Genomic DNA, 15,920 nt, shown 5'->3' with positions numbered 1-15,920 from the left:
CCCCCACCCCCGGTAACGCCCCTGATATAACACCTTTTGAACAGTTTATTGTGCATTTTAATTATGGTCAAATACTTGGATGTTTACTGATACATGCTAATTGTTTGTGCTGATTTTTATTGCTTTATCAGCAGCTAGTTACAGTGTAACAAAGTGAGTACACCCCTCGCATTTCTGCAGATATTTAAGTATACCTTTTCATGGGACAACACAGACAAAATGACTCTTTGATACAATGAAAAGTAGTCTGTGTGCAGCTTATATAATAGAGTTCATTTATTTTCCCCTCAAAATAACTCAAAATATAGTCATTAATATCTAAACCGCATGGGAACTACGTTCATCCCTAAATGTCCAAATTGAGTACTGCTTGTTATCTTCCCTCCAAAATGTCATGTGACTCGTTACAGGAGTGCTGTCAGCATTGCTGCAGAGATTGAAGAGGTGGTGGTGGTGGTGGGGGGGGGGGGGGGGGGTGTCATTCCCACCACCATGCTTGACTGTAGGCATGGCACACTTATCTTTGTACTCCTCACCTGGTCGCCGCCACACATGCTTGAGACCATAGGAACCAAAGAAATGAATCTTCGTCTCATCAGACCATAAGACATGGTTCCATGTGCTTTGTTGACATGTCTTCAGCAAACTGTTTGCTGGCTTTCTAGTGTACCGTCTTCAGAAGTGGCTTCCTCCGGGGGTGACAGCCATGCACACTAATTTGATGTAGAGTACGGCGTATGGTCTGAGCACTAACAGGCTGACACCCCCACCTCTTCAATCTCTGCAGCAATGCTGACAGCACTCCTGTAATGAGTCACATGACATTCTGGAGGGGAAATGACAAGCAGTACTCAATTTGGACATTTAAGGATGTAGTTTCTACTGGGTGTACTCGCTTTTTTTGCCAGGGGTTTAGATATTAATGGCTTTATTTTGAGGGGAAAATAAATGAACTCTATTATATAAGCTGCACACAGACTACTTTTCATTGTGTCAAAGTGTCATTTTGTCGGTGTTGTTCCATGAAAAGATATACTTAAATATCTGCAGAAATGTGAGGGGTGTACTCACGTTTGTGATACACTGTATAAACGCAAATTGCTATTATTGAAGATGAAACTGATTTAATTTCATTTTTATTTTTGTTTCTGGACTTAGCTCCAAATTCTTATCAAGGACAATACAATGACGTATAATACATGTTTTTGAATAGTTATTTTGTGATTTGGATGGGGTATTCAGGGGTATTGATTCCAAGTTTTGCAGAAATTTCTGTTAGCTCACCGGTGTGGGAATGGAACTCGTTCGTAACCCGGGCACTATGTGTACTTCCTCTTCCACTTTTTCCACGAGTATTGTGGAGTATAAAATGTATATATTGTTGTGCCTTTTGGCAATGCTATTGTATTTCTGGATCATTTACCTTTTTAGCACTTAAAAGTAAAAAAATATATATATTCCACACTCCACACTTACTTTTTGCATTAGTTGCACTGGGGAGCCTGACTTTTTTCTTAAGGTGCACCAGCACAAATGTAGGCGCACCCACATTTTTCATTGCATCACCTGTAATGCCATACTTTTAATCACTCTCCATAACATTCATATAACTCATATTAGTGAGTCCACTCAATTTCACGCTCACACTGCCGACAACAGCCTCTAGAAAACAAAGATTGACTAAACGATGAGTGACACATTCGTGCCTTTGATCAGAGAGCTACTGAGCCTTCACTTGCCGGATCAAAGTTACAAACCAGTCAATCACCATTAATTTTATCTAGCAAACCCCAGCTGCCTGTTGACCAAAAAAAGCAGCAGGGCGGAGAGTGAGTGGTTGTACGAGCATGAAGCAGAAAAACGTATTTTGAAAAAAAATATTTAATTTAATTATAAAAACCCAATCCTTTTCACCCGATTCCAATCCTTTGAAAAATGTCGGGATCGGCACAGTTTCCGATCACGTGTTCAGATCGGGACATCCCTACAAAAAATTTTAAATATTTTGTAGACTATTTTGTTCTCAGGTTGTGGTTGACTTTCTTCATTGACATTTGACGATTCGTGGCTTTAATTTTATGCATAGTAGACTGACACGGAAGTACTGCACAGCAACAAACAGGTGTTGTTAATTTCACAAACGCAGGCAAGCACAATTTAGAGAAGGTGGTTTGCTGTATGATGCTGTGTGTGTGACTACGCCAATTCCATTCGACTCCAATCACACAGGTCCTGTCTTTCCCTTTAATGGTGGTGAATTGACGTGACACATGGAGACACCTCATCATAAAAGCACGTGTGATCCCTGCATTCACACTGTACTAGTTTGGTAGACAACCTAAGCAAGCACCCTCTTAAATTAAGCCAGTGATAACTGCTGGCAAACATGTCTGAATTGAGCCTGTATGCGTTTGTGTTGCAGTAGGTGAACAGGCGGACACTTGATATTAAGATTCTTGTGCTGTTGTTGACATTTAAATGCTGTTGGGCCATAGTACAAGTTAATTATCTAGGCATTTATGTAGTATTTGATACCTGAGGCTCTCGTAATTGACTCAAGGCTCTCAATTCTCAATTTACTCTCTTGGCTTTTATGGCATGGTGGACACTTTAAGCTGTCCGTCCACGTGACATATGGTGAATTCTCCAGAGTCTTATGAAGCTGTTGACATGTCAGGCTTTCATTTTGTGGTTTACTCTTTAGGCTTTTATATGTTGGCTCTCTAGGGTCCCATGTTAACCAGTGCAAGTTCCACCTGATGCAGAGCCTTAATCTCCGTGAAGGCAGGGAAGACCAGAGTTTGGTTATTTTGCTGATGTGCACAACGTGTGGGTGTAAACACTGGAGACTCCATTCATTGGAAATAGAATTGCTGTATTTAATTCCCTTTAGATATGTCACGTGGAGACTAAATGCGAACAGTGTGATTTTCACTCAGTGAACTGTTGTAAATAACGGTGTTACAGTATAACAACGACCCTAACGGCGTTATTTTTTTTCGTCAGTGAGTAATCTAATTAATTACTTCTCCCATCTTTGCAACGCCGTTACTGTTACTGAGGATGTGAAGGGGCGTGCTACTAAATTTTGGTTGAATGAAGTGCGAGTTTTCTTATTTTGTCACATCTCAGCTGCCCGGACTCAGACAGCAGAGTGGGAGGGGGGAAGGGAGTGGTGACGCCGTTGCAAACACGATCATGATTGGCTAGGTGGGCGGATCACGCCCTCCTCCTCAAGGTGTCTCACTGCACGGCACGCTCTGGCAAACATAAGACAGCAATAATGGCGACGGGTCAGGGAATTTCAAAGGTAGCGTTCTCAAACTTGAGTTATTTTCAATATTGAATATTGTTACTTTACAGAATATTTAAGGATAGTTTTCTGCTTATTGTGCAGTAGAAGTAACATACAGTTTCAGAGATTTGAAATGGTTAATGGTCAGTTTACATTTGTGTTTTCTTAACAGACTAATATATTTGATCCAAATAAATACCAAATGTTCTAAAATATTGTGTATAGTGTTTGTATTCTACAATCAGTTAATATTAACATATTTGATATGAAAGATGTTATAAAATGTATAATGTAATAACATGTGGAACATGAAGAGGTAACGTCATTTACTTTGCTGAGTAACTAATTACTCTTACAATGACAACTGAGTTACTAACTCAATTACTTTTTGGGAAAAGTAATTTGTAAGTGCAACTAATTACTTTTTAAAAGCAAGATTAACAACACTGTGCATGATGAATCGTTGTCAATGGCGAAGGCAAAAGGCTGTACGAGTACTAATTTAACAGAGTGCTTATAGCTGTTTTTGACTATATGTCATGGTTGTATACGGTTGAAAGAAATTTATAATACGATATAAGAATGCATTTTCTGCCACTCCCATGCTAAATAAAAAACTACATTAATTTTGTCTGTTTCATACATAGAAATATATAGAGATTCGGTGATCCCTCGCTACTTCGCGCCCTCAGTCCATCGCGGATTTGTTTTCAATTAAAAAAATTAAAAATAAATAAATGTAGGATTTTATAGAGCTGTCCCAATCCAATCACGTTGTCTTTTGCTCTCGCTCCTGCCGCTTTTCTTGGTTTTCAGTGCACTGCATTTGCGTAGAGATTGAAAAGTCATAAAATTATTAGATTAAAGTTGTTATGTTACTTATTTTTATGTTACGTCAACTGGAAGTTGTTTGGTTTCGCAGACTTTGGCTGTTGGTCATGTAAGGTCTGTGTCAACACAAAATTGCTTTTAGCGATGTGGATAGCGTGAGCAAAGCATTTTTTCATGATGCTTCAACTTTGGTTTGGAACACAGAGTATCTTTACTTATTTTTGTCAGTGTTTCTCCTTTCTCAGATCTTTTTATGATCTTAACTTTTGTTTCCATGGTTATTTGGTTTTCTTTTGGCTGGACCAGCATCGCGATACACCCCAGCGTCCTTCTTTGAGACCAAAATGTGAAAAAAGGAAGGCAAAAGAGGCAAAGATACTCCTTGTGAACAAGCATAGACAAGCACTATGCACTAGCTAAGCAGAAACTCTGGTGCTGCAGACTAAATAACAGATGAAGCAAGAGCGTTGTCAAGTTAAGACGTCGTAGGTCTATGACATTAACACGAGGTCTACTTGTGACTGATGATGCTGAACAACGATTAGCTTGATGCTACAAAAACTTCACTTTCAAATGTTTGATGAAATTTATATTTTATATGGATCTAAACTCAAAGACTTCATAATATATTGACGGGACATGGGGCGCGTGGCCGGGTAATAGGGGGCCTATATCCGTCAAAGCTGACCGAGTGGAAACACAGACGAAAAGCTTTTTACGTTGAAAATTCTTGTGAATAAATGCTTAAATCCTTTAATTCTTTATAAATATCGACGTAAAACAGTCTCGACTCATGGTTAAAAGCAAAAACAAAAACGGGCATTTAGCATTTATTTTATGTAAATATGTCGAATGTGCTGCTAGTCTTTAAGGCACTGTGGCGCCACCTTATTACCACAAAGACCTTTTTACAGGGAAAATTCTTGTGACTGAATGCTTAAATGCCTGAATTCTTTAGCGATATGGACGTAAAATAGTCTCGATTATTGGTTAAAAGCAAAAAAAAAACAAAAAAAAAACGGGCAGTTAGCATTTATTTTACATAAATATCGCAAATTATGACGCCAATGCCGTAGCGGTTAATCTTTCCTGTTTGAATGCGGTACAGCTTATGTACTTTTTCAACCTAAATCCGGCGTTGGATCACTGCATGTGTGCGACCGACTTCGACTGACTGAAGCGGAGTGTGGGACGTCCCTCTACTTGAAGGCGTGGGTCTGTGTCTGGGGTTGTGTCCCGTCAATATCATTATGAAGTCTATGCCTAAAATATAACATTTCATTTTTCAAAATGTAAATTTGAAAGTCGTAAAATGACAGAGGGAAGTAGCAACCAGGAAAACACTGAAGGCTGGGCTGTCTCAATTTGTCAGTCAGGAGAGACGTCTTGCTGGGTCCTTTGTCGACAGCGGAGAACCTGCCCGACGTAGGGTGCAGACCATGAATTGGAAAACAGCTCTGGTCTACACATCTTGACCCAAACCAAACAGGGTTTATGGGCCTTTGGTATGCAGTTCATATTTAGACCAGCGTGAGTCAAGTTTTGCGATTTTGTGAATACCGTATTGGCCCGAATATAAGACGGTCCTAATTAGAAGACGACCCCCTCTTTTTCATGACTCAAGTTTGAAAAAAGACTCTTTGAACACCAAATTAATTATTATACAGAAAACAATTACAGTACATCCGAAACAAATGATTATATCAATATATTTGAGAGAAAAAGCAAGTTATTTTGCCTCATTCAAATCTTAATATCTGAACATTTAAATTTGTAAACTAAAGTGCAATCACATTTGTAAATGAATGGCTTCTGGTTTTTGAAATGTAAATAAACCCATCTATTGTGATAAAACAACAAATGTAATGACTGCATTAACTATCAAATTGAAGTGGGAAAGGTGGGAAATATTGCTTGTCGTTCCGAACACCTTTGACTCTCTCATAAGCAGACACCCTGCACATCCTTTCACAACCGGCGTTAGACCAGTCGATTTTTCAGCGGAGCGCAGCCACCACTTGATGAAAGGAGAAACTGTTTTGCTAAGTGGACGGTTGACACCATGAATGCTTGCTATGAAGAAGTACAAGGAGACCAATGGGGCAAATTACAATTTTAAGTTCGCAAAAAGGATCTTCACTGCACCTAAAGATTGATCGTCTGAGATTGAAAATGCCCTAACAGTATAGGAGTCATATATAGGGGCATGCTTACTGATTCCCCCTGGGCGATGGTCTTTTAATGGATGCACGCGTATGTAATTTAAATCCAGTCATGAACATTTGTATTACTATATATTTCTATGTCGGTCTCGATGGTGGCATTTAGATTCTTAACAAAGATCAGGATGCTGCAGACCTTCTAATTAACTCCCTGTTTGATTTCTCCTCGCTAAACCCTGACTTCTTTTTTCCACCTAGTTTCATTTCATCCCCTAAACTCAACATTCCTGACACCGCTGCTCGCTGTGGCTTTATTCTTTTTGTAGTGAAAAAGCAGGACGGAGCGGCCGCAATGGAGATGCAGCCTCTTAAAAGTGCCGAGGGTGGGGAGGAGGAGAAGGAGCGGAAGAAGGTTTCCATTCCCAAAAAAGAGAAGTCAGTGCTTCAAGGGAAGCTCACCAAGTTGGCCGTCCAGATTGGCAAAGCAGGTAAAGTTCATCAGTTAAGAATGACAATACAAGCTCCTCAATCTGTGATTAACTGGCACCTACCTCAAAGTGTACCATGCTTCCTGCAACATAGTTCTATGGCAGCTTCAAAATGATTTTAAGGGACTTTGTAGTCATTTTGATGAATATTTCTGAATACATGAAATACATTTGGGGGAAAAAAAAGTGTTGAAAATGTGCACACAGCACTGTCTGTATTAAATAAATATATAATGAATTAATGACTTTGATTCAAAATTATTTTTTACCTATTCTTTGGAATTTAAAGCAATCTTTGTTTTTATATCAACAAACTCTGTTTAATCTACAAAATGAGGGTGATTAAAAAAAAAAAAATCAAACTTTGTGGTACATATAGGCAAAAAAAAAAAAAAAAATCACACTCACATTAACACAACCTTCTTTTTAATTAACCGACCATAGCTTTTTTCATTGTACTTGAGCCGAGGTTCTTTCACTGATCATGGTGGTAAATTAAGTCTACCAGACATAATTTGGTACGGCACACACCTGTCGATGCTTCCTAGAGCTGCCCAACATTTAATCTGAGCAAAAGAAGGATAAGGACCTAAGGGGCCGTTTACATGGCTCCAAGAACACGACAAATTCCATGTTTGCATTTACATGGTTTCGTCTCCATTCCAACGATGCCGCAATTCCGCGTGAAAACAATGTTGTATTCATGCCAGACCCCAAATGGCAGTGCAGTTTTACAAGGCGAGAGACAACATACCCGCCCACTTTAAAAGGCACAAAAATACGAATTTAAAATATATTTTAATTTGAAAAGATGATTAAAAACAGTAAAAAAAAAAAGCCGCCGTTCTGCCATGTTTGCTGTTTTAAATGTTCATTAGCAGCAATTGCATATGCCGAAAGTGACGTCTGTGAGTGCTGATGTCACTGGAGGGAGAGCGTTCCATTCATATGGTTGTTGAGCAATCCCTGCAATCGAGTCGTTCCGCTTTGTAGCCTGGAATCAAAAGTTTGCATCTTCTATTTTTTTCATCACCATGAAAAGGCGAGGCCATTCCGCAACACAATTGTTGCATCTTGTTGTCTCAGCGTCACCATGTAAACGGCCAATGAACAGAGGCCTACAGAGATCAAACCCATATAAGAACACTCCCAGCACATAAAGTACAAAAAGTGTAAAATTTCATCAAAATCCGCCCAGCCTATTCAGCGTCCATAAGACACGAGCACACAGACAATCTCTCCTTTAGAGAGATTAAGATATCCAACCGAAATAAATCCCTTATTAATATTCTGGAATTTTTTTACATTTTTTAAAAATCCAACATCTTGCTGTGAAGTACTCCAAGCCTCAATGCATCACCAAAGCACATTTAATAGTATTTAACAGTACATGAAACCGTAAAGTTTTAAAGCCATATGTGACATTGCAATTGCAAAAGACACATCTTTTGCCCAAAGGATGACGCTGTCGCCTCCACAAGCAGAAATTTTCTATGTTAATTTTTAGAGTTTCTAATTAATTTTCCAATCTGAATAGAGCCCCACAGAGATTAAACCCATCCAAGAACATTCACAGACACATAAAGTACAACTATGTAAAATTTTGTCAAAAGTTACCTTTATATACAGCCATGAGAAAAAAATAGGACACCCCATTAAATATTCAGTCCTTTATTAACAGATGTTCACATATCAATGTCTGATCTTGTTTTACTTCATCTCATGGAAAGAATGATTTAATTGCAGTAAACAACAAAAATTAACACTGTTTTACTCATTAACCAAAAATGCATATTCTAACTGAGGAAAAAGTTAGACCACCCTACCACCTACCTCCGAAGAAACTTTGCCCCACTCTTCAGAATACTTTCAACAGTGACTGACTTTTGAAGTAAGAGATGGTGACATCAAAGGAGCTGTCTGAGGCCTTCAGAGAGACGATTGTAGACGCTTATGAGTCTGGTAAGGGATCTCAAAAGAATATAAAATCCACCATTCCACTGTCCGGAAAATAGTCTACAAGGGGAGTATATTCAAAACACAGCCAACATGCCCAAGTCTGGGCGTCCAAACAAGTTCACCGCGAGAGCAGACCACAAGATGCTAAAAGAAGTCACAAAAACCCTGAAGTGTCATCACTGGACCTACAGCAGGCTTTTGCTACTGTTGATGCGAAAGTGCATGCCTCTACAATCAGAAAGAGACTACACAAATGTAACATTCATGGGAGGTGTGCAAGGAAGAAAGCTTTACTTTCCAAGAAGAACATGAAGGCTAGACTGAAGTTTGCCAGAGTGAATGTAGACAAAGACCAGGAATTCTGGAATAATGTTCTTTGGATAGATTAATCTGAAATTAAATTATTTGGACACCATAACAGAGGACATGTTTGGCGTTAACCCGATACAGCATTCCAGGAAAAGAACCTCATACCAACTTTGAAGCATGGAGGTGGAAGTGTCATGGTTTGGGGATGCTTTGCTAAATCAGGACCTGGCCAGCTCACCATCATAGATTACACCATGAATTTTATTGTGTATCGGAGGGTCCTTGGGGAAGATGTGAGATCATCTGTGAAAAAAACTAAAGCTGAGGCGAAACTCGACCCTGCAACATGACAATGACATACCAGTAAATCCACCAATGACTGGCTGAAAAGAAATGGAGAGTCCTGGAATGGCCGAGTCAAAGCCCAGATCTTAATCCCATTGAGATGCTGTGGGGTGACTTGAAAAGGGCTGTACAAGAGACCCCTCAAACATCTCACTGTTTAAAGTATTCTGCGTTGAGCAAACTTTCTTCAGACCGATGTCAAAGACTGGTAGATGGCAACAAAACGTGTCACTGAAGTTATTTCAGCCAAAGGGGGTAACTTTTTCCTCAGTTAGAATATGCATTTTTATTGATATATGTGGTTTAATGAGTAATACAATGTTCATTTTTGTTGTTTACCTGCAATTAAATCACTTTCTTGTCCTGTGATAAAGAAAACAAGATCAGACATTGATATGCGAACAAATAAAAGAACTGAATATTTAATGGGGTGTCCTAATTTCTTCACGACTGTATACGTTTAGCTATAGATATAGATTTAGGGGTTGTAATAACACCTGTTACTTTTGCATCGTAGGATGCTATATGTTTTATTGTAGTTTTTAAAAATTCTCTTGTACTTGTGTACCTACACACATTTAGTATTGAATTTAAAGTGTGAGGGAGTATGTGTGTGTGTGGCAGGCACTTTTAGCAAAGCGAAACATGCCCACTTTGTGGGTGTCCTTTCTACTGCAATGGTGTGTAACATGCATGTAACATCTTTTACTCTCTAGCGCTTTGAACTTAAAACTTGCGTAAGAAGAAGTGTATTTTGGCTAGAAAATTTGAGAGGAAAAGCTTTTTGTTCTTCCGAGAATTCCTCAAAGAAAGTCCTTGTTGTCATAGCGATGTCATTACATCAGCCGGTCGCCATGAGTGACGGAATGAGGACGCGGTGTCAAAACGACGCAATGCCGCTGATGGATTAGCATACACTTGTTTCGTCAGGTGCTCTCTGCACAGTCTGTATGGACTTTATTCAACACCGGAGCTTCTGATTGTCTCGCATGTGAGCTTTGTGCTACTACTGTGTCGCCGTGCACTCTGCTTGACACCAAGGGTGGCACGTCACTCAAGCACCATTTAAAGCTTTGCGAGGTGACTTGCGGTTCAACATCAGGCACTCCAAAATATATACTTTCCTCCGGGAAATACTAACACAGCTTTAGTCTTTTCTGGGAAGCACCCTTCCTCGTCTATTCTGTTTATATTTTTCCAGCAAGCAGAAATTGCATAAAGCAGATGGATGTAATGCAGTACATACAGTTTTTTGTTCGGTTTAACGAGACAACTAATGCCACATACATACTGTCCAATTGGTTGACGGTTTCTTAGATCAACATTTACAAAAATATCCTTGGTGGAAGTCTAAAGAAGCAAACAAATTGCATAATGAAGTACATAAGGTCTTTTGTAGAGAATGTACAAAAATAGCCTTGGGTAATGGAGTAGTGCTTCAATAAGTAAAGAAGAGGAGAAATTGTAAAGAGCAGATACTTGGAATACAGTATACTCGGTATACATTTGTGATTAAAATACTGCATTGTGTCTCTCCCATAGGGGTTTCAAATATTTTGTTAAAAAATAATAAGACACACATCAAATATAATCTGTAGATATACAGTAATGGTAATTTTTTTATGCACAGCACCAGATTGTGCAAATCTACAAGCTCAATTCTTCCTAGCAAGGTGCTTGCTCTAAAATATTGATTTTCAGCAAAGGAAATTGTTCACATTTGTTGGCTGATTATAATCCATACACTTATTAAAAACTTGTACTGGTTGACCGTTTGAAGTTGCACCAAGGCAAACTTGGTTTGAATGATTATGCGTTATGTTTACTCTATATTTGGAGCGGTGATCCAATTATAGGGGGGAATCACACCCCTTCGCCTCCCTGGGGAGGTCTCCTCGGGGGTGCTGGAGAGGGGAGTCCGTCACGAAGTCGAATCTCGGATCCAGGAGATGCAGTGTGGTTTTCGTCATGGACTCTATTTACCGGTCAATTTACGTTCCGACCCTCACCTATGGTCACGAGCTGTGGGTCATGACCGAAAGAACAAGACCCCGGATACAAGTGTCCGAAATGAGCTTCCTCTGTTGGGTGTCCGGCTCTCCCTTAGCGATAGGGTGAGAAGCTCGGTCATCCGTTAGGGGCTCGGAGTAGAGCCACTGCTTCTCCGCATCGAGAGGAGCCAGATGAGGTGGCTCGGACATCTGATTAGGAGTCCTCCGGGGCACCTCCCTGAGGAGATGTTCTGGGCACGTCCCACTGGAAGGAGGCTGCGGGGCCGACCCAGGACACGCTGGGGAGACTGTGTCTCCCGGCTGGCCTGAGAATGCGTTAGGGTCCCCCAGGAAGAGCTGGATGAAGTGGCTGGGGAGAGGGAAGTCTGGACTTCTCTGATGGAGCTGCTTCCCCCGCGACCCGACCTCGGATAAGCGGGATAAAATGGAAGGATGGATGGATGGATGGATGGATGGATGGATGGATGGATGGATGGATGGATGGATGGATGGATGGATGGATGGATGGATGGATGGATGGATGGATGGATGGATGGATGGATGGATGGATGGATGGATGGATTTATCTTCATACAGCATATTGGGTATATTCAGGGGTGAAAGTGGGCCAGAACTGTCAGGCACACAGTTCTGGTATAAGATTAAGGGCCGGAACTGTGTTCCGGTATAAGATTCAGGGCCGGAAGTTTGTTGAATTGATGCAACATTAAAAGGGCAGTGCAACAGAAAATAGAACAAATCTTTAAGAGTAAGGCAAGAGTTGTGGAGGCTTATTTATCACATTTAGTTTTATTTGCTCTGATGGGGAGGTTCAGAACATCTTGGCTGTCAATGTGCACTTTGGACTTATTTTTGTTCTTTTATGTTTGGCTACTTATTCATTTCCATATGATTTAAAAAAGTCAATGTTTGCGCGATCTTCTAAATATATTCAATTTCACGCATAATATAAATCATTTGTACTTGTTTTTCTGAATGTTACTTACATCTTTATTGTTTAAAAAAACGCAACAAAAAGTAAATGTTTACATTAACTTCAATATTAGTTAGGGCTGTCAAATGATTAAAAGTATTAATTGAGTTAATTATAGCTTAAAATTAATTAATCGTAATTAATCGCAATTCAAACCATCTATAAAATATGCCATATTTTTCTGTAACTTATTGTTGGAATGGAAAGATAAGACACAAGATGGACATATACATTCAACATACGGTACATAAGTACTGTATTTGTTTATTATAACAATAAATCAACAAGAAGGCATTAACTTTATTAACATTCTGTTAAAGCGATCCATGGATAGAAAGACTTGTAGTTCTGAAAAGATAAATGTTAGTACAAGTTATAGAAATTTTATATTAAAACCCCTCTTAATGTTTTCCTTTTAATAAAATTTGTAAAATTTTCAATCAAAAAAATTAACTAGTAGCCCGCCATTGTTGATGTCAATAATTATACAATGCTCATGGGTGCTTAAACCCATAAAATCAGTCGCAGCCAAGCACCAGCAGAGGGCAACAAAACTCCAAAAACACAAGTAACAAGTTGGCATTGCACTGTGCTGTCATTTTAATCTGTTTGAGCGGGGCATGTGCGTTAATTGCTTCAAATATTTTAACGTGATTTATTTAAAAGATTAATTACCGCCCGTTAACATGATAATTTTGACAACCCTAATATTGATATACATGTTATTTTCTTAAGTAGTTAAAATTTGTTATTATATGTGAGGAAATGAGGGAAATAAAAATTAGGAGATGGAGGTTGGGGTTATTGCTGTTTTTGTTTAATTTTATTTTGCAAATAGTTGAAAAAAATACCATTTTTAAAATCAGTTTGTGTACATGTTATAGAAATAACTGACCAAAACAGTTTTCTTTGCATTTCAGTATCTTTCAGCATTTCAGCCCCCCCCCCCCCCCCCCAAAAAAAAAAAAAAAAAGAAAAGAAACAACAAATAAATACAATTTCTGACTCCGTGGCGACCTTCAGATCGGGGAGTTCCGGCAAGAAATTCTAACCACTTTCACCCCTGGGTATATTGTTCTAGACATCATCTCCCATGTACAGACAACACGATATACAGTCTATGTAAGAAGTCACTCAGAAATAAATAAAAATAATGATTTACATTGACAGTCAAATGACCCCTCTAGTTATTGCCATGTTTTTTCGAGCACACTTGACTAAAATGCTTTTTAGTATACTAGAAGTCATGGTTTTAAGTAGTGATGTAACCAATTACGCCGAGCCTTCAAAGTGTGTGTTGAGTAATGAATGTACATTTCCATGAAGTGCGTACCCAAGCTCACCTCATTTAGGGGATGTTCCGAAAACAATGACGTTCAAAGCCTCGCTGCCCAGCTGGAGACTTCAAAATCACACCTCCTTAAAAGTAAATTCCCGTGTTTTCAGTGAAAAGCTAGAAATAAGTGAAATTATCTGCCAGTGCTTCAAGTGAATTTAAATATCAAGAATAGATATATTTTTTAAGACATCATTTGAAAGCATTTTTTTCTTAATTTAGGTGAAAAATTACTTTTAAATGTATAGGCTTAATTAGAACAAATAGTAATATTTACTTAAAGTGGAATAATATGACACATTCATATGTTAACTAGACTTTAACACTCAACACTTCCTAATTTTTATGGCGAGAATTTGTAGGCGCAGCCGAAGCATTGAGGGGGTCCGGTTTGGTGACCCCAGCATTGCATCTCTGCTTTTTGCAGATGATGCGGTGCTGTTGGCTTCATCAAGCCGTGACCTCCAACTCTCACTGGAGTGGTTCGCAGTCGTGTGGGAAGCGCTTGGGATGAAGATCAGCACCTCCAGAATCGAGACAATGGTCCTCAGTCGGAAAAGGGTGGAGTGCCCTCTCCGGGTCAGGGATGAGATCCTGCCCCAAGTGGAGGAGTTCAAGTATCTTGGGGTCTTGTTCACGAGTGAGGGTAGGTGCAGAGTCCGCATTACTGCAGACTCTGCACCAGTCCGTAGTGGTGAAGAAGGAGCTGAGCCGAAAGGCTAAGCTCTCGATTTACCAGTCGATCTAGGTTCCTACCCTCACCTATGGTCACAAGCTGTGGGTCGTGACCGAAAGAACAAGATCCCGGATACAGGCGGACAAAATGAGTTTCCTCCGCAGGGTGTCCGGGCTCTCCCTTAGAGCTAGGGTGAGAAGCTTGGTCATCCGGGAGGGACTCGGGGTCCAGCCACTACTCCTCCATGTTGAGAAGAGCCAGCTGAGGTGGCTCGGGCATCTGGTTCGGATGCCTCCTGGACACCTACCCAGAGAGGTGTTCCAGGCATGCCCCACTGGCGGGAGGCCCCGGGGACGACCCAGGACACGCTGGAGAGACTATGTCTCTCGGCTGGCCTGGGAACGCCTTGGGATCCTGCTCGAGGAGCTGGTTAAAGTGGCTCGGGAGAGGGTAGTCTAAGCTTCCCTGTTCAAGCTGCTTCCCCCGCTGCCCAACCCCGGAGCAAGCGGAAGATGGATGGATGGATGGATGGATGGATGGATGGATGGATGGATGGATGGATGGATGGATGGATGGATGGATGGATGGATGGATGGATGGATGGATGGAAAATAGCATTTTAAATCTTAAAATTTCACCTTGATTTGAAGTATCAATCATTTTGTACCAGGGTTAGGGTTTTGGATCTTGTTTTGGGTTTTAAAGTAATGTTTAAGCTTGTGCTCAAGTTTCAAAGTGTAGTTATGATGTGTGACAGCTTGTTGTATATTTCATCAGGGTTGCTTATGTCAGCCATCACGGTTATCATCCTGGTGCTGTACTTTGCCATCGACGCCTTCGTCATCCAGAAGCGTCCTTGGCTGCCTGAGTGCACGCCCATCTACATCCAGTACTTTGTCAAGTTCTTCATCATCGGTGTGACCGTGTTGGTTGTCGCCGTACCCGAGGGTCTACCGCTGGCCGTCACCATCTCTTTAGCCTACTCAGTCAAGGTGATCAACCGGCACTGCCACGTCGTCGTGTCTTTGAATAGATAGTATTCATGACACATTTTTGTTTTCATCTAACAGAAAATGATGAAGGACAACAACCTGGTGCGGCATCTGGACGCATGCGAGACAATGGGCAATGCCACCGCCATCTGCTCAGATAAGACGGGCACACTCACCACCAACCGCATGACAGCCGTGCAATGCTACGTTGGCGACGTGCATTACAAGGAGATCCCAGAGCCGGGGGTCCTTCCTCCAAAATCGCTGGACCTGCTCGTGAATTCCATCTCCATCAACAGCGCCTACACCACTAAGATACTGGTAAGTGAGGCATTTTATTCACTGTCAATGTATTGATTTTCAAGCTGTATTCATTGTTAAATTCTATTCATTTGTATGCTTAGAGTGCTTATGTATTCTGAATGACAAGCTCATCATGTAACGGATTTCCCAATTCAAAACAGACGTAGCAAACCTGTCAAACTGAGAACTGCGTTTTGCGAATGCGAGGGGCGATTCGCATTAGTGACGGGATCTGTCGT

The 15,920-nt window shown here is 40.4% G+C and overlaps 1 protein-coding gene across 12 annotated transcripts in view; it reads left to right on the top strand.

Moving 5' to 3' along the window:
* Window positions 1-15,920, top strand: part of atp2b2 (ATPase plasma membrane Ca2+ transporting 2) — a 329,843-nt gene that overhangs the window by 205,738 nt on the left and 108,185 nt on the right. For all 12 annotated transcript variants that reach the window (XM_057845541.1, XM_057845546.1, XM_057845545.1 and 9 more), the window contains 3 exons: window positions 6,615-6,776; window positions 15,164-15,378; window positions 15,457-15,699. In XM_057845541.1, the coding sequence (XP_057701524.1) occupies window positions 6,615-6,776; window positions 15,164-15,378; window positions 15,457-15,699 (620 nt within the window). The remainder of the gene's footprint in view (window positions 1-6,614; window positions 6,777-15,163; window positions 15,379-15,456; window positions 15,700-15,920) is intronic.

Source organism: Corythoichthys intestinalis, chromosome 9 (assembly GCF_030265065.1).
Source record: "Corythoichthys intestinalis isolate RoL2023-P3 chromosome 9, ASM3026506v1, whole genome shotgun sequence".
NCBI lineage: Eukaryota > Metazoa > Chordata > Actinopteri > Syngnathiformes > Syngnathidae > Corythoichthys > Corythoichthys intestinalis.
Note: the sequence above shows the minus strand (reverse complement) of the source record. Positions and strands in the feature narration are given on the sequence as shown.